This window comes from Procambarus clarkii, chromosome 33 (genome assembly GCF_040958095.1).
Source record: "Procambarus clarkii isolate CNS0578487 chromosome 33, FALCON_Pclarkii_2.0, whole genome shotgun sequence".
Classification (NCBI taxonomy): Eukaryota; Metazoa; Arthropoda; class Malacostraca; order Decapoda; family Cambaridae; genus Procambarus; species Procambarus clarkii.
The window spans coordinates 36637076-36657019 of record NC_091182.1 but is presented as its reverse complement, the minus strand read 5'-3'; the positions used below and the strand labels follow the sequence as shown (position 1 = coordinate 36657019).

Sequence of the window (19944 nt, the reverse complement as noted above, 5' to 3'; positions counted from 1 at the left end):
CAGGTGCTGGGAAGGAGAACAAATTGTGCACCAAACACTAGGCAACGAGTCGGGGCCCAAGAGCTGAGTCTGACGCCTCCGTGGACACCCATAGGGAGATGGACATGACCCACGAGCACCAGGGAGGGAGATGAGCGGAGGAGGAGGCCAGAGGTGCGCCCTGCTCCCTGATCAATAACACTGTTCCTGGCCCCTCCCTGCATGGTGGCTCATACACCCCTGACGCCTCTACTATGTGTATACCTGTATGTTGCTGGTGTCAACAGTTACCCCCAGCTGGTGCCTCTACAGTTACTCCCAGCTGGTGCCTCTACAGTTACTCCCAGCTGGTGCCTCTACAGTTACCCCCAGCTGGTGCCTCTACAGTTACCCCCAGCTGGTGCCTCTACAGTTACTCCCAGCTGGTGCCTCTACAGTTACTCCCAGTTGGTGCCTCTACAGCTACCCCCCAGCTGGTGCCTCTACAGTTACCTCCCAGCTGGTGCCTCTACAGTTACCCCCAGCTGGTGCCTCTACAGTTACCTCCCAGCTGGTGCCTCTACAGTTACCCCCAGCTGGTGCCTCTACAGTTACTCCCAGCTGGTGCCTCTACAGTTACCCCCAGCTGGTGCCTCTACAGTTACCCCCAGCTGGTGCCTCTACAGTTACCTCCCAGCTGGTGCCTCTACAGTTACCCCCAGCTGGTGCCTCTACAGTTACCCCCAGCTGGTGCCTCTACAGTTACCTCCCAGCTGGTGCCTCTACAGTTACCCCCAGCTGGTGTCAACAGTTACCCCCAGCTGGTGTCTACAGTTACCCCCAGCTGGTGCCTCTACAGTTACCCCCAGCTGGTGCCTCTACAGTTACCCCCAGCTGGTGCCTCTACAGTTACCCCCAGCTGGTGCCTCTACAGTTACCCCCAGCTGGTGTCAACAGTTACCCCCAGCTGGTGCCTCTACAGTTACCCCCAGCTGGTGTCTACAGTTACTCCCAGCTCGTGCCTCTACAGTTACCCCCAGCTGGTGCCTCTACAGTTACCCCCACCTGGTGTCAACAGTTACCCCCAGCTGGTGCATCTACAGTCACCCCCAGCTGGTGTCTCTACAGTCACCCCCAGCTGGTGTCTCTACAGTTACCTCCCAGCTGGTGCCTCTACAGTTACCCCCAGCTGGTGCCTCTACAGTCACCCCCAGCTGGTGTCAACAGTTACCCCCAGCTGGTGTCTACAGTTACCCCCAGCTGGTGTCTACAGTTACCCCCAGCTGGTGCCTCTTCAGTTACCCCCAGGTGGTGCCTCTACAGTTACCCCCAGCTGGTGCCTCTACAGTTACTCCCAGCTGGTGCCTCTACAGTTACCCCCAGCTGGTGCCTCTACAGTCACCCCCAGTTGGTGCCTCTACAGTCACCCCCAGCTGGTGCCTCTACAGTCACCCCCAGCTGGTGCCTCTACAGTTACCCCCAGCTGGTGCCTCTACAGTTACTTCCCAGCTGGTGCCTCTACAGTTACCCCCAGCTGGTGCCTCTACAGTTACCCCCAGCTGGTGTTAACAGTTACCCCCAGCTGGTGTCTACAGTTACCCCCAGCTGGTGTCTACAGTTACCCCCAGCTGGTGTCAACAGTTACCCCCAGCTGGTGTCAACAGTTACCCCCAGCTGGTGTCTACAGTTACCCCCAGCTGGTGTCTACAGTTACCCCCAGCTGGTGCCTCTACAGTTACCCCCAGCTGGTGCCTCTACAGTTACCCCCAGCTGGTGTCAACAGTCACCTCCCAGCTGGTGCCTCTACAGTCACCCCCAGCTGGTGTCAACAGTTACCCCCAGCTGGTGTCTACAGTTACCCCCAGCTGGTGCCTCTACAGTTACCCCCAGCTGGTGTCAACAGTTACCCCCAGCTGGTGCCTCTACAGTCACCCCCAGCTGGTGCCTACAGTTACCCCCAGCTGGTGTCTACAGTTACCTCCCAGCTGGTGCCTCTACAGTTACCCCCAGCTGGTGTCTACAGTTACCTCCCAGCTGGTGTCTACAGTTACCCCCAGCTGGTGTCAACAGTTACCTCCCAGCTGGTGCCTCTACAGTCACCCCCAGCTGGTGTCAACAGTTACCCCCAGCTGGTGTCTACAGTTACCTCCCAGCTGGTGCCTCTACAGTTACCCCCACCTGGTGTCAACAGTTACCCCCAGCTGGTGTCTACAGTTACCTCCCAGCTGGTGCCTCTACAGTTACCCCCAGCTGGTGTCTACAGTTACCTCCCAGCTGGTGCCTCTACAGTTACCCCCAGCCGGTGTCTACAGTTACCCCCAGCTGGTGTCAACAGTTTCCCCCAGCTGGTGCCTCTACAGTTACTCCCAGCTGGTGCCTCTACAGTTACTCCCAGCTGGTGCCTCTACAGTTACCTCCCAGCTGGTGCCTCTACAGTTACCCCCAGCTGGTGTCAACAGTCACCTCCCAGCTGGTGCCTCTACAGTCACCCCCAGCTGGTGTCAACAGTTACCCCCAGCTGGTGTCTACAGTTACCTCCCAGCTGGTTCCTCTACAGTTACCCCCAGCTGGTGCCTCTACAGTTACTTCCCAGCTGGTGCCTCTACAGTTACCCCCAGCTGGTGCCTCTACAGTTACCCCCAGCTGGTGTCAACAGTTACCCCCAGCTGGTGTCTACAGTTACCCCCAGCTGGTGTCTACAGTTACCCCCAGCTGGTGTCAACAGTTACCTCCAGCTGGTGTCAACAGTTACCTCCCAGCTGGTGCCTCTACAGTTACCCCCAGCTGGTGTCAACAGTTACCCCCAGCTGGTGTCTACAGTTACCCCCAGCTGGTGTCTACAGTTACCCCCAGCTGGTGTCAACAGTTACCCCCAGCTGGTGTCTACAGTTACCCCCAGCTGGTGTCTACAGTTACCCCCAGCTGGTGTCAACAGTTACCCCCAGCTGGTGTCAACAGTTACCCCCAGCTGGTGTCTACAGTTACCCCCAGCTGGTGTCTACAGTTACCCCCAGCTGGTGCCTCTACAGTTACCCCCAGCTGGTGCCTCTACAGTTACCCCCAGCTGGTGTCAACAGTCACCTCCCAGCTGGTGCCTCTACAGTCACCCCCAGCTGGTGTCAACAGTTACCCCCAGCTGGTGTCTACAGTTACCTCCCAGCTGGTGCCTCTACAGTTACCCCCAGCTGGTGTCAACAGTTACCCCCAGCTGGTGTCTACAGTTTCCCCCAGCTGGTGCCTCTACAGTTACCCCAGCTGGTGCCTCTACAGTCACCCCCAGCTGGTGCCTCTACAGTTACCCCCAGCTGGTGTCTACAGTTACCCCCAGCTGGTGTCAACAGTTACCCCCAGCTTGTGCCTCTACAGTTACCTCCCAGCTGGTGCCTCTACAGTTACTCCCAGCTGGTGCCTCTACAGTTACTCCCAGCTGGTGCCTCTACAGTTACCCCCAGCTGGTGCCTCTACAGTTACCCCCAGCTTGTGCCTCTACAGTTACCCCCAGCTGGTGTCAACAGTTACCCCCAGCTTGTGCCTCTACAGTTACCTCCCAGCTGGTGCCTCTACAGTTACTCCCAGCTGGTGCCTCAACAGTTACTCCCAGCTGGTGCCTCTACAGTTACCCCCAGCTGGTGCCTCTACAGTTACCCCAGCTGGTGCCTCTACAGTCACCCCAGCTGGTGCCTCTACAGTTACCTCCCAGCTGGTGCCTCTACAGTTACCTTCCAGCTGGTGCCTCTACAGTTACCCCCAGCTGGTGCCTCTACAGTTACCTTCCAGCTGGTGCCTCTACAGTCACCCCCAGCTGGTGCCTCTACAGTTACCCCCAGCTGGTGCCTCTACAGTTACCCCAGCTGGTGTCTACAGTTACCCACAGCTGGTGCCTCTACAGTCCCCCCCAGCTGGTGCCTCTACAGTTACCTCCCAGCTGGTGCCTCTACAGTCACCCCCAGCTGGTGCCTCTACAGTCACCCTCAGCTGGTGCCTCTACAGTCACCCCCAGCTGGTGCCTCTACAGTCACCCCCAGCTGGTGCCTCTACAGTCACCCTCAGCTGGTGCCTCTACAGTCACCCCCAGCTGGTGCCTCTACAGTCACCCCCAGCTGGTGCCTCTACAGTTACCTCCAGCTGGTGCACATACAGTCACCCCCCAGCTGGTGCCTCTACAGTCACCCCCAGCTGGTGCCTCTACAGTCAGCCCAAACTGGTGTCTACAGTCATCCCCAGCTGGTGCCTCTACAGTTACCTCCAGCTGGTGCCTCTACAGTTACCTCCAGCTGGTGCACATACAGTCACCCCCAGATGGTGCCTCTACAGTCACCCTCAGCTGGTGACTCTACAGTCACCCTCAGCTGGTGCACATAGAGATAACCAACATTATTTCTCCTTCACAGATGCCATCCAGATGGAGTTAATTACTCTGGACACTATGCTGTCCGGTCTGGACAGATGGTACCATTCCCGGCCCTATTATGTCCATCCGTACCCGCACCCCTTCCCAGGACCCGCCCACTACAGGTACGTACCCGCACCCCTTCCCAGGACCCGCCCACTACAGGTACGTACCCGCACCCCTTCCCAGGACCCGCCCACTACAGGTACGTACTCGCACCCCTTCCCAGGACCCGCCCACTACAGGTACGTACTCGCACCCCTTCCCAGGACCCGCCCACTACAGGTACGTACTCGCACCCCTTCCCAGGACCCGCCCACTACAGGTACGTACTCGCACCCCTTCCCAGGACCCGCCCACTACAGGTACGTACACGCCCACTACAGGTACGTACACGCCCACTACAGGTACGTACACGCCCACTACAGGTACGTACCCGCACCCCTTCCCAGGACCCGCCCACTACAGGTACGTACCCGCCCACTACAGGTACGTACCCGCCCACTACAAGGTACGTACCCGCCCACTACAGATACGTACACGCCCACTACAGGTACGTACCCGCCCGCTACAGGTACGTACCCGCCCACTACAGGTACGTACACGCCCACTGCAGGTACGTACCCGCCCACTACAGGTACGTACACGCCCACTACAGGTACGTACCCACCCGCTACAGGTACGTACCCGCCCACTACAGGTACGTACCCGCCCACTACAGGTACGTACCCGCCCACTACAGGTACGTACCCACCCGCTACAGGTACGTACCCACTCGCTGCAGGTACGTACCCGCCCGCTACAGGTACGTACCCGCCCGCTACAGGTACGTACCCGCCCACTACTGGTACGTACCAGCCCACTACAGGTACGTACACGCCCTCTACAGATACGTACCCGCCCACTACAGGTACGTACCCGCCCTCTACAGGTACGTACCCGCCCACTACAGGTACGTACCAGCCCACTACAGGTACGTACCCGCCCACTGCAGGTACGTACCCGCCCACTACAGGTACGTACACGCCCACTACAGGTACGTACCCGCCCACTACAGATACGTACCAGCCCACTACAGATACGTACCCGCCCACTACAGGTACGTACACGCCCACTACAGGTACGTACCCGCCCACTACAGGTACGTACACGCCCACTACAGGTACGTACACGCCCACTACAGGTACGTACCCGCCCACTACAGGTACGTACCCACCCGCTACAGGTACGTACCCGCCCGCTACAGGTACGTACCCGCCCGCTACAGGTACGTTCCCGCCCACTACAGGTACGTACCAGCCCACTACAGGTACGTACACGCCCACTACAGGTACGTACCCGCCCTCTACAGATACGTACCCGCCCACTACAGGTACGTACCAGCCCACTACAGGTACGTACCCGCCCACTGCAGGTACGTACCCGCCCACTACAGGTACGTACACGCCCACTACAGGTACGTACCCGCCCACTACAGATACGTACCAGCCCACTACAGATACGTACCCGCCCACTACAGGTACGTACACGCCCACTACAGGTACGTACCCGCCCACTACAGATACGTACCAGCCCACTACAGATACGTACCCGCCCTCTACAGATACGTACCCGCCCACTACAGGTACGTACCCGCCCACTACAGATACGTACCAGCCCACTACAGATACGTACCAGACCCACTCCAGGTGGGTTACAGGTCTCCAACCATTTATTGCATGTCCCTAGCTGTAATTTCCTTGCCAGTCTTTCATGCTTTAGCAAGGTCTTAATTAATTAAGGTTAAAGTTAAGGTTAAAGTCAAGGTTAAATGCTTCAGCAAGGTCCATGTATGCTACATCAACCGGAAGACCTTAGTCTATATAGCTGGTTACCGTTTCCTAACATGGTAGAAGGTTTGTAAGGCAGGATTTATATGGAACAAATCCATGTTGAGTTGGCTGTACAAGATTGTTCAGTGAAGGATCTTGAGAGGTTATCTTGAGATGATTTCGGGGCTTTAGTGTCCCCGCGGCCCGGTCCTCGACCAGGCCTCCACCCCCAGGAAGCAGCCCGTGACAACTGACTAACACCCAGGTACCTATTTTACTGCTAGGTAACAGGGGCATAGGATGAAAGAAACTTTGCCCATTGTTTCTCGCCGGCGCCTGGGATCGAACCCAGGACCACAGGATCACAAGTCAGCGTGCTGTCCGCTCGGCCGACCGGCTCCTGGATGGTGAACGATTCCTTGCCTTAGAGTCCTCTCCGTGAGCTTGTAGATGTGTGATGTCACGCTGATCGGACGGTAATTTTCTGCTGAGCTCTTTCTGCCTTTTTTCAAATAGAGTTAACATTTGCATCCAGTCCAGGGGGGACTATACCTCGGTCCAGAGATTTTGTGAAAAATATTTTCAGCGGGAGGCTTAGTTCTTGTGCCAGTTCCTTTATGACTTTGGATTGAATTCCCAGTCACACCTCGGGGCTATTTATTTATTTATTTATTTATTTTATTTATTTATATATATACAAGAAGGTACATTGGGTTTGTGAGAATACATTCGATAGTACAGTATTTACATTCTTGTAAAGCCACTAGTACGCGCAGCGTTTCGGGCAGAATCAGACTCTTCCTGATTACTTCCTGATTAGTGGTCTTGTAGTTTGTCAGTTGTCTTCCTGATTGCGTCGCCTGTTATAGGTATATATCTTAATTCATTCTCTTCACCTCCTTCAAACATTTGTGTGGGTGATGGGATGTCGTCTAATTTTTCTAGTGTGAACACTGATGTAAAGTATTCAGTCAAGAGTGTTTGCTGCCCTTGTATCGTCCATTATAACTTGGTCAGTCTCACCTGTTAAGGATCCAACCGAGTCCGTAGCTTTTGTTTACTTCTTATATAGCCATAAAACTATTCTGGATCTTGCATTATGTTGACCAGACCACACACTAGAAGTTGAAGGGACGACGACGTTTCGGTCCGTCCTGGACCATTCTCAAGTCGATTGTGGTCCGTCCTGGACCATTCTCACAATCGACTTGAGAATGGTCCAGGACGGACCGAAACGTTGTCGTCCCTTCAACTTCTAGTGTGTGGTCTGGTCAACATACTTCAGCCACGTTATTGTGACTCATCGCCTGCATCTTGCATTATGTTTTGGTAAAATTTTCTTTCGTAGTTTCTTTTGGCTGATTTGAGTTGCTTAGTGGCTGAGTTTAGTGCCCTTTTGTTTACCTCATAATCAATGTTGTCCATCGTGGGTTTATATGCGATCTCCAGAGGTCCATCTTGGTTATCAGTGCTCGTTGTAACCCCTGAGTCATCCACCTAGTTCCCTTTTCTTTTCTTTCTCCTTCTTTGTCACATATTTTTGAACGAGTTCCATGGTGACCTTCTTGACGTTGTGTCATGACGCTGCCACGCCGTGTGCGCCCACCAGCTTCTTCCAGGAGATGGTGTGCAGTTTATCTCTCACTCCGTAATAGTCTCCTCGAAGGTAATCTAGAAACTCATCATCTCTGACCTTTAAGTGGGTATCTATGTTCGTCGTCAGTCTTGAAATATGGTGATCGCAACCCAGGGCTTGGCTTCCCCCTCCCCCCCCCCCCCTACCTCAGTTTGATCAGTCATGCCTTCTTCCGATGTTCCACTTTTTTATTATTGGCTTTAAACCACGTATATATATGATGGGTAGCTCCATCATATATATATACAAGATGGTAACTAAACTATGCACCACATGAGGTGGTGTGGACCATGTCGACTAAACTAACATTAGTGGAGAGAATAAGGTTTTGTCTGGGAACTTAACATACAAGGGGGGGGGGGAAGTAACATTTGTCGATTAGTTTAATTATGTGGGATGTGCGATAAGTTGAAGTTGTACATACTAATATGAGATTGATGCGAGCGAGAGAGGAGTCGATTAGTTGAGTCCGAGGACTGCGAGCTCACAATAGGGCAGTATAGAAGGTGTGAGTTGTGTGGGAGGTATTGGCAGAACAGGCAAAGGAAGTTATGTAAATATAATGGCAGCAGCTTGGTTAACTAACGTCAACAATCAGCATGGTAGAGGAGACGTACTGAGATGGCTTGGTTATACCTGGTTGATACCTGGTTGATGGGGTTCTGGGAGCTCTTCTACTCCCCAAGCCCGGCCCGAGGCCAGGCTTGACTAGTGAGAGTTTGGTCCACTAGGCTGTTGCTTGGAGCGGCCCGCAGCCCCACATACCCACCACAGCCCGGTTGGTCGGGCACTCCTTGGAGAAAATTATCTAGTTTCCTCTTGAAGATGTCCACGGTTGTTCCGGCAGTATTTCTTATTCACGCTGGGAGGGTGTCGAACAACCGCGGACCTCTGATGTTCATACAGTGTTCTCTGATTGTGCCTATGGCTCCTCTGCTCTTCACTGGTTCTATTCTGCATTTTCTTCCATATCGTTCACTCCAGTACGTTGTTATTTTACTGTGTAGATTTGGTACTTGGCCCTCCAGTATCTTCCACGTGTATATTATTTGGTATCTCTCTCGTCTACTTTCTAGTGAGTACATTTGGAGAGCTTTGAGACGATCCCAATAATTTAGGTGTTTTATCTCGTCTATGCGTGCCGTATATGTTCTCTGTATTCCCTCTATTTCAACAATCTCTCCTGCTCTGAAGGGGGAAGTGAGTACTGAGCAGTACTCATAACGGGACAACACAAGTGACTTGAAGAGTACAACCATTGTGACATTGTGGCTTTGTTGGGGATGACTGCTGGAGTGTGGTGGTGGTGCTGTGGATGACTGGTGGAGTGTGGTGGTGGTGCTGTGGATGACTGCTGGAGTGTGGTGGTGGTGCTGTGGATGACTGGTGGAGTGTGGTGGTGGTGGTGTGGATGACTGCTGGAGTGTGGTGGTGGTGCTGTGGATGACTGCTGGAGTGTGGTGGTGGTGCTGTGGATGACTGGTGGAGTGTGGTGGTGGTGCTGTGGATGACTGCTGGAGTGTGGTGGTGGTGCTGTGGATGACTGGTGGAGTGTGGTGGTGGTGGTGTGGATGACTGCTGGAGTGTGGTGGTGGTGCTGTGGATGACTGCTGGAGTGTGGTGGTGGTGCTGTGGATGACTGGTGGAGTGTGGTGGTGGTGCTGTGGATGACTGGTGGAGTGTGGTGGTGGTGCTGTGGATGACTGCTGGAGTGTGGTGGTGGTGCTGTGGATGACTGCTGGAGTGTGGTGGTGGTGTGGATGACTGCTGGAGTGTGGTGGTGGTGCTGTGGATGACTGCTGGAGTGTGGTGGTGGTGCTGTGGATGACTGCTGGAGTGTGGTGGTGGTGTGGATGACTGCTGGAGTGTGGTGGTGGTGCTGTGGATGACTGGTGGAGTGTGGTGGTGGTGGTGTGGGTGACTGCTGGAGTGTGGTGGTGCTGTGGATGACTGCTGGAGTGTGGTGGTGGTGCTGTGGATGACTGGTGGAGTGTGGTGGTGTGGATGACTGGTGGAGTGTGGTGGTGCTGCTGTGGATGACTGGTGGAGTGTGGTGGTGGTGGTGTGGATGACTGCTGGAGTGTGGTGGTGGTGGTGTGGATGACTGCTGGAGTGTGGTGGTGCTGTGGATGACTGGTGGAGTGTGGTGGTGGTGGTGTGGATGACTGGTGGAGTGTGGTGGTGTGGATGACTGCTGGAGTGTGGTGGTGCTGCTGTGGATGACTGGTGGAGTGTGGTGGTGGTGGTGTGGATGACTGCTGGAGTGTGGTGGTGGTGGTGTGGATGACTGGTGGAGTGTGGTGGTGGTGTGGATGACTGGTGGAGTGTGGTGGTGGTGGTGTGGATGACTGGTGGAGTGTGGTGGTGGTGGAGTGTGGTGGTGGTGGTGTGGATGACTGGTGGAGTGTGGTGGTGGTGTTGATGACTGGTGGAGTGTGGTGGTGGTGGTGTGGATGACTGGTGGAGTGTGGTGGTGGTGGTGTGGATGACTGGTGGAGTGTGGTGGTGGTGGTGTGGATGACTGGTGGAGTGTGGTGGTGGTGTGGATGACTGGTGGAGTGTGGTGGTGGTGGTGTGGATGACTGGTGGAGTGTGGTGGTGGTGGTGTGGATGACTGGTGGAGTGTGGTGGTGGTGTGGATGACTGGTGGAGTGTGGTGGTGGTGGTGTGGATGACTGGTGGAGTGTGGTGGTGGTGGTGTGGATGACTGCTGGAGTGTGGTGGTGGTGGTGTGGATGACTGCTGGAGTGTGGTGGTGGTGTGGATGACTGGTGGAGTGTGGTGGTGGTGGTGTGGATGACTGGTGGAGTGTGGTGGTGGTGTGGATGACTGGTGGAGTGTGGTGGTGGTGTGGATGACTGGTGGAGTGTGGTGGTGGTGGTGTGGATGACTGGTGGAGTGTGGTGGTGGTGGTGTGGATGACTGCTGGAGTGTGGTGGTGGTGGTGTGGATGACTGCTGGAGTGTGGTGGTGGTGGTGTGGATGACTGGTGGAGTGTGGTGGTGGTGGTGTGGATGACTGCTGGAGTGTGGTGGTGGTGTGGATGACTGCTGGAGTGTGGTGGTGGTGTGGATGACTGCTGGAGTGTGGTGGTGGTGGTGTGGATGACTGGTGGAGTGTGGTGGTGGTGTGGATGACTGGTGGAGTGTGGTGGTGGTGTGGATGACTGGTGGAGTGTGGTGGTGGTGGTGTGGATGACTGGTGGAGTGTGGTGGTGGTGTGGATGACTGGTGGAGTGTGGTGGTGGTGTGGATGACTGGTGGAGTGTGGTGGTGGTGGTGTGGATGACTGGTGGAGTGTGGTGGTGGTGTGGATGACTGGTGGAGTGTGGTGGTGGTGGTGTGGATGACTGCTGGAGTGTGGTGGTGGTGGTGTGGATGACTGGTGGAGTGTGGTGGTGTGGATGACTGCTGGAGTGTGGTGGTGGTGGTGTGGGTGACTGCTGGAGTGTGGTGGTGGTGGTGTGGATGACTGCTGGAGTGTGGTGGTGGTGTGGATGACTGGTGGAGTGTGGTGGTGGTGCTGTGGATGACTGGTGGAGTGTGGTGGTGGTGTGGATGACTGGTGGAGTGTGGTGGTGGTGGTGTGGATGACTGGTGGAGTGTGGTGGTGGTGGTGTGGATGACTGGTGGAGTGTGGTGGTGGTGGTGTGGATGACTGGTGGAGTGTGGTGGTGGTGCTGTGGATGACTGGTGGAGTGTGGTGGTGGTGGTGTGGATGACTGGTGGAGTGTGGTGGTGGTGGTGTGGATGACTGGTGGAGTGTGGTGGTGGTGGTGTGGATGACTGGTGGAGTGGTGTGGTGGTGCTGTGGATGACTGGTGGAGTGTGGTGGTGGTGTGGATGACTGCTGGAGTGTGGTGGTGGTGGTGTGGATGACTGGTGGAGTGTGGTGGTGGTGGTGTGGATGACTGCTGGAGTGTGGTGGTAGTGTGGATGACTGCTGGAGTGTGGTGGTGGTGCTGTGGATGACTGGTGGAGTGTGGTGGTGGTGTGGATGACTGCTGGAGTGTGGTGGTGGTGCTGTGGATGACTGGTGGAGTGTGGTGGTGGTGGTGTGGATGACTGGTGGAGTGTGGTGGTGGTGCTGTGGATGACTGGTGGAGTGTGGTGGTGGTGGTGTGGATGACTGGTGGAGTGTGGTGGTGGTGCTGTGGATGACTGCTGGAGTGTGGTGGTGGTGCTGTGGATGACTGGTGGAGTGTGGTGGTGGTGGTGTGGATGACTGGTGGAGTGTGGTGGTGGTGCTGTGGATGACTGGTGGAGTGTGGTGGTGGTGGTGTGGATGACTGGTGGAGTGTGGTGGTGCTGCTATGTCCTTATGAAGATCTGCCTTCGTAAACACTTTGTACTCACCTAGTTGTGCTTGCAGGGGTTGAGCTCGGGCTCTTTGGTCCCGCCTCTCAACTGTCATCCAACTGGTGTACAGTTTCCTGAGCCTACTGGGCTCTATCATATCGACATTTGAAACTGTGCATGGAGTCAGCCTCCACCACATCACTGCCTAATGCATTCCATTTGTTAACTACTCTATATATATATATATATATATATATATATATATATATATATATATATATATATATATATATATATATATATATATGTCGTACCTAGTAGCCAGAACGCACTTCTCAGCCTACTATGCAAGGCCCAATTTGCCTAATAAGCCAAGTTTTCGTGAATTAATTGTTTTTCGACTACCTAACCTACCTAACCTAACCTAACCTAACTTTTTCGGCTACGTAACCTAACCTAACCTATAAAGATAGGTTAGGTTAGGTTAGGTAGGGTTGGTTAGGTTCGGTCATATATCTACGTCAATTTTAACTCCAATAAAAAAAATATTGACCTCATACATAATGAAATGGGTAGATTTATCACTTCATAAGAAGAAAAATAGAGAAAATAAATTAATTCAGGAAAACTTGGCTTATTAGGCAAATCGGGCCTTGCATAGTAGGCTGAGAAGTGCGTTCTGGCTACTAGGTACGACATATATATATATATATATATATATATATATATATATATATATATATATATATATATATATATATATATATATATATATATATATCATCTTTCTTCTTCATCATTCAGGTGTGTGCTGCGGGCAGATGTGTCTCCAGGAGAAAGTGTAGTAGTGATGAGTTAGGAGCGGCGGTGGTTGGGTTGATGAGCTCTTTATGTTGAGCCCGAAGGTCTGCTGGCCCCTACACTCTCCTTGTACCTGACCACTGTGGTCTCCCCCACACCCTGACCACTGTGGTCTCTCCCCCACACCCTGACCACTGTGGTCTCCCCCACACCCTGACCACTGTGGTCTCTCCCCCACACCCTGACCACTGTGGTCTCTCCCCCACACCCTGACCACTGTGGTCTCTCCCCCACACCCTGACCACTGTGGTCTCCCCCCCACACCCTGACCACTGTGGTCTCTCCCCCACACCCTGACCACTGTGGTCTCTCCCCCACACCCTGACCACTGTGGTCTCCCTCCCACACCCTGACCACTGTGGTCTCCCCCACACCCTGACCACTGTGGTCTCCCCCACACCCTGACCACTGTGGTCTCCCCCACACCCTGACCACTGTGGTCTCCCCCACACCCTGACCATTGTGGTCTCCCCCACACCCTGACCACTGTGGTCTCCCCCACACCCTGACCACTGTGGTCTCCCCCACACCCTGACCACTGTGGTCTCCCCCACACCCTGACCACTGTGGTCTCCCCCACACCCTGACCACTGTGGTCTCCCTCCCACACCCTGACCACTGTGGTCTCCCCCACACCCTGACCACTGTGGTCTCCCTCCCACACCCTGACCACTGTGGTCTCCCCCACACCCTGACCACTGTGGTCTCCCCCACACCCTGACCACTGTGGTCTCCCCCACACCCTGACCACTGTGGTCTCTCCCCCACACCCTGACCACTGCGGTCTCTCCCCCACACCCTGACCACTGTGGTCTCCCTCCCACACCCTGACCACTGTGGTCTCCCCCACACCCTGACCACTGTGGTCTCCCCCACACCCTGACCACTGTGGTCTCCCCCACACCCTGACCACTGTGGTCTCCCCCACACCCTGACCACTGTGGTCTCCCCCACACCCTGACCACTGTGGTCTCCCCCACACCCTGACCACTGTGGTCTCCCCCACACCCTGACCACTGTGGTCTCCCCCACACCCTGACCACTGTGGTCTCCCCCCACACCCTGACCACTGTGGTCTCCCCCCACACCCTGACCACTGTGGTCTCCCCCACACCCTGACCACTGTGGTCTCCCCCCACACCCTGACCACTGTGGTCACCCCCACACCCTGACCACTGTGGTCTCCCCCACACCCTGACCACTGTGGTCTCCCCCACACCCTGACCACTGTGGTCTCCCCCCACACCCTGACCACTGTGGTCTCTCCCACACCCTGACCACTGTGGTCTCCCCCCACACCCTGACCACTGTGGTCTCCCCCACACCCTGACCACTGTGGTCTCCCCCACACCCTGACCACTGTGGTCTCCCCCACACCCTGACCACTGTGGTCTCCCCCACACCCTGACCACTGTGGTCTCTCCCCCACACTCTGACCACTGTGGTCTCTCCCCCACACTCTGACCACTGTGGTCTCCCTCCCACACCCTGACCACTGTGGTCTCCCTCCCACACCCTGACCACTGTGGTCTCCCCCCACACTCTGACCACTGTAGTCTCCCTCCCACACCCTGACCACTGTGGTCTCTCCCCTACACCCTGACCACTGTGGTCTCCCTCCCACACCCTGACCACTGTGGTCTCCCTCCCACACCCTGACCACTGTGGTCTCTCCCCCACACTCTGACCACTGTGGTCTCTCCCCCACACTCTGACCACTGTGGTCTCTCCCCCACACTCTGACCACTGTGGTCTCCCTCCCACACCCTGACCACTGTGGTCTCCCTCCCACACCCTGACCACTGTGGTCTCTCCCCTACACCCTGACCACTGTTGTCTCCCTCCCACACCCTGAGCTCTGTGGTCTTCCTCCCACACCCTGACCACTGTGGTCTCTCCCCCACACCCTGACCACTGTGGTCTCCCTCCCACACCCTGACCACTGTGGTCTCTCTCCCACACCCTGACCACTGTGGTCTCTCCCACACCCTGACCACTGTGGTCTCCCTCCCACACCCTGACCACTGTGGTCTCCCTCCCACACCCTGACCACTGTGGTCTCCCTCCCACTCCCTGACCACTGTGGTCTCCCCCACACCCTGACCACTGTGGTCTCCCCCACACCCTGACCACTGTAGTCTCTCCCCCACACCCTGACCACTGTGGTCTCCCCCACACCCTGACCACTGTAGTCTCTCCCCCACACCCTGACCACTGTGGTCTCCCCCACACCCTGACCACTGTGGTCTCTCTCCCACACCCTGACCACTGTGGTCTCTCCCCCACACCCTGACCACTGTGGTCTCCCTCCCACACCCTGACCACTGTGGTCTCCCCCACACCCTGACCACTGTGGTCTCTCCCCCACACCCTGACCACTGTGGTCTTCCCCCCACACCCTGACCACTGTGGTCTCTCCTCCACACCCTGACCACTGTGGTCTCCCCCACACCCTGACCACTGTGGTCTCCCTCCCACACCCTGACCACTGTGGTCTCTCCCCCACACCCTGACCACTGTGGTCTCCCCCACACCCTGACCACTGTGGTGTCTCCTCCACACCCTGACCACTGTGGTCTCCTCCACACCCTGACCACTGTTGTCTCCCCCACACTCTGACCACTGTGGTCTCCCCCCCACACCCTGACCACTGTGGTCTCCCCCCACACTCTGACCACTGTGGTCTCCCCCACACCCTGACCACTGTGGTCTCCCCTCGACACCCTGACCACTGTGGCCTCTCCCCCACACCCTGACCACTGTGGTCTCTCCCCCACACCCTGACCACTGTGGTCTCCATCCCACACCCTGACCACTGTGGTCTCTCCCCACACTCTGACCACTGTGGTCTCCCCCACACCCTGACCACTGTGGTCTCCCCCACACCCTGACCACTGTGGTCTCCATCCCACACCCTGACCACTGTGGTCTCCCCCACACTCTGACCACTGTGGTCTCCCCCACACCCTGACCACTGTGGTCTCCCCCACACTCTGACCACTGTGGTCTCCCCCACACACTTACCACTGTGGTCTCTATAAGGGGTTGCAACTCTTGCTATAAGTGGTTGTAACTCTTGCAATAAGTGGTTGTAACTCTTGCTATAAGGGGTTGTAACTCTTGTTATAAGTGGTTGTAACTCTTGCTATAAGTGGTTGTAACTCTTGCTATAAGTGGTTGTAACTCTTGCTATAAGGGGTTGCAACTCTTGCTATAAGTGGTTGTAACTTTTGCAATAAGTGGTTGTAACTCTTGCTATAAGGGGTTGTAACTCTTGCTATAAGTGGTTGTAACTCTTGCTATAAGTGGTTGTAACTCTTGCTATAAGTGGTTGTAACTCTTGCTATAAGTGGTTGTAACTCTTGCTATAAGTGGTTGTAACTCTTGCAATAAGTGGTTGTAACTCTTGCTATAAGTGGTTGTAACTCTTGCTATAAGTGGTTGTAACTCTTGCTATAAGTGGTTGTAACTCTTGCTATAAGTGGTTGTAACTCTTGGTATAAGTGGTTGTAACTCTTGCTATAAGTGGTTGTAACTCTTGCTATAAGTGGTTGTAACTCTTGCTATAAGTGGTTGTAACTCTTGCTATAAGTGGTTGTAACTCTTGCTATAAGTGGTTGTAACTCTTGCTGTCGTCCGTCTTAAGTGTTCCCGCTCTCGTCTTGGTAGTGTCAACAAGAAGTCGCAACTTCATGTACAGTTGACATCGTTTTTCACTCGTAATCGGTGATCCCGGGTTCGATCCCCGGGCGAGAGAGAAATTGTTGGGCATGTTTCCTTTGTCCTCATGCATGTGGTCACCTAGCGGTGCCTGAGAGTTAGGTCAGCTGTTGTGGGGTTGCCTCCTGGGGTAGGGGGGGGGGTCAGTTGTTCCACCTGGGGGGGCAGGGTTGGAGGGGGGGCCTGGATACAAGCCTAAATCGTATATAAACACAGGCTTTCTGTCACTGACAAAACTAATTATTTAATTATTATTATATTAGAGGGGTACCCGGAAGTGCCCGGGACAGCCTGTCTCTCTCCCTCCACCTATTTTCTTTTCCCTTCTTCCCCACGTCTTCTTTCCCTTCTTTATTATTAATTTCTTACTCAAAAACAATATGTTACCCAGAAAATATATTATTATGGACTAAAAACTCTAGGGGCACCACACCAAATATTTCACATTTGACTCCATGAAAATCACCTGGGTGGGTGGTCTTTATAAATTATAAATGTTTCTTATAATATTTAACTTAAGCCGACACGGAATAGGCTATGTCTGTTCCATACCCAAGACCCTTTACTCTTCCCCCTGCAAAGCTGGGAGCAGCTACCTTATGGTCAACAAGTTTGGCCAGACAGGCTGACAATAGCACATTCTCTCTCTCACAAATATAGCCATATTATGTAATCTTTTAATAATTATTTAATAAACTTATATGTGTTACAAACCCATTATTAGTGTGTGATGAGATGTGTGACTCAAGTGAGCACAATGGCTGGAGATTATTGTTTGTGATGTGTGTCTATGTATGTACTAACACGTTGTACTGAACGGGGTGAGAATAGCTTGAGCTACCTCATCCCTTTGTGTGTATTTTACCTCAATAAACTTATTTCAATTTCAATTTCAATGGCTGGAGATTGTGTATGCTGGTAACAGTTCCGTGTTGTACAGGCAGGTGGAGCAGCGCCTGCGGTGGCTGGCCAACCTGGAGCGGGGACTGTTGGGGCCTCGCGGCGTGGGACGCGCTTCTACCACTAACCTCATGATCGGCCCAGACCCTGAGGACCCGTACCGCGCCATCCACTATCCCCACGCCGTCCAGGCCATCACCCACGCCCTCCTGCAGAAGACTCCCTGGGAGAGCGTGCACCAGGAGCTCTCCTACATCCTGGCGGCTCTCACCTCCTACAGGCAGCTCTTCCCCATCACCTTCCCCGATGAGCATCACAATACCACTGACGGAGACTTCGCTGAACCTCAGTCATGAAGCAACACTTAGAGCGTGGGGGGTGGGGGGAGGTTGGCATCACCTGGTCACGCTCGGGAAAGCGTTACGTTATTCTCTGGAACTCTATCTGGAGTTAGTGAAAGTTATAGAGGTGCTTTGTTATGGTGTGGCCTTATGATTGGCTACGGCAGCGACATCTGTCGAGGAAACTAGGCAAAGATTTGCCTCTTTAGTTAATAACAGCTGACGGAAACTATTTAAACGATGACATAATATCGTGTTATGAGGCTAACGTGTTAGCCTCATAACACATATCGTGTTATCGTGTTATTACCTGTAAAAATAATTAATAAAGTCTGGTTCTTCCTCTCTTATGGGTACGCTCTGCCACTGTACCGGTGACAAACATGGTGTAGTTTATCACTATGTATTCCTTAGTCATAACTGGGTTTTTGTGTTTCTGGGCTCTTAATAAATGTTTGTGTTGCAGCATAGAGAGACTGGGAGCAGGTCTGGCATGGTGCCGACTGTCATCTGTCTCTCCATCACTTGTCTCTTAATAAGTCAACTGTCATCTTGTGAGCCTCCGGGCTCAAGCCTCGCATCACTCAGTCAAAATTTATGTGGAAAATTAATCCAGCGAAAAATTAACAGCTAAAAACTGACTGATATTCAAAATATATACTGAATCACATCACTGACCTATTTAGTAGTGTTAATTATTATAAGAACGCTATATTTTTACCTATATGATACACTGGCTGTTTTTTTGTTCGAAGTTGGAGGGCCAGACGCTTGAGGATAGTTTCGCCCAATTTTGCAGGGTGAATGGCCTGAGGAACGGGACGGACATAGGCTAGTCAGGGTCGGTGCTACTGGCCCAGTTATGAGGGAGTTTGTCATAGTAGTCACCCTCCCCCCCTTCCCTTCCACATAATCGGTGAAAACTCCAAGTATACTAATTGGTTGTACAGGATAACTTCAGCCTTACTAAGATTCATCGTGCTCTCCCAATTTGCAGGGAGTGTGGTGCAGAATAGGGAAGGTGCTGAAGGGTAGGGAAGATGATGAGTAGGAGAGAAGGCGATGAGGGGGAGGGAAGGTGGTGGTGATGATGGTTGTAGACGGGGTACAACCTGTCACGGCCCGGAGAGCCGAAATGGTTAGAATAATGTGGGGGGAGAAAGGTAGATAGGGTGGGGGAGGATTGGGAGAGAAGGGGGGGGGGAGGAAAAGGGGGGATCTTGGAGAGAAAGTTGGAAGTAAGTCCAACTTATATATATATATATATATAAATATATATATATATATATATATATATATATATATATAAATATATATATATATATATATATATATATATATATATATATATATATATATATATATAGTGACATTATTAAGAGGAGCCTTGCCACAGCCGGTTATCCAGCAGAGAGAGAACCCCACTGCCTAATGCCCCGCAACTACCTAATGACCTACGTGCCTGTTGGTCGCCCCGCCCAGATGGGATCACAGTGACCCCTGGTAGAATGGTAGACAGTTGGTGTGGGAGCACATGTGCACTCTACTCTTAGCCAACACGTATGTTGACTTCAGTGTTGCACATTCGGGTAGCACTGCCACTCATAGGGAAGAAGTCAAGTCTTGCAAATACAGATACCTGGATCACCACAAAAATTTTGTCCCCATTACCACGGACACACTTGGTGCCTGGGGTAAAAGTGCTGCTAGTTTTTTTTTTTTTTTAAGGAGCTGGGTTCTAAGCAAATTGAAACAACAAGAGACCCTAGAGCTGCCAGTTTCCTCTTTAAGCGCCTCAGCATGGCGATACAGAGGAAATGCACACTGCATTCATTATTCCTACCTCCTATCTGAGGAGCTTGAGGAGCTCTACAACCTGTGACAAGTAGCCGTGTACCTTACATGTAACCAATGTTGTGTAATGAAGTTTTAAACAAAGCAACAAAATACACAATATTTAGAGCAGGGTGGGTGAAGACATTATGTGAGTGTATGCAGGTGGCCCACAAGGCAACCTCGGATGCTACAA

General features: G+C 53.5%; 1 protein-coding gene across 1 annotated transcript in view; it reads left to right on the top strand.

Moving 5' to 3' along the window:
• LOC123765218 (aminopeptidase NAALADL1) overlaps positions 1–18261 on the top strand; it is a 247305-nt gene extending 229044 nt beyond the window's left edge. Inside the window, exons 14-15 of the mRNA XM_045753697.2 lie at positions 4350–4473; positions 17615–18261. Of these exons, the coding sequence (XP_045609653.2) occupies positions 4350–4473; positions 17615–17930 (440 nt within the window). The 3' untranslated portion in view covers positions 17931–18261. The remainder of the gene's footprint in view (positions 1–4349; positions 4474–17614) is intronic.
• The last annotated feature ends 1683 nt before the right edge of the window (positions 18262–19944 follow it).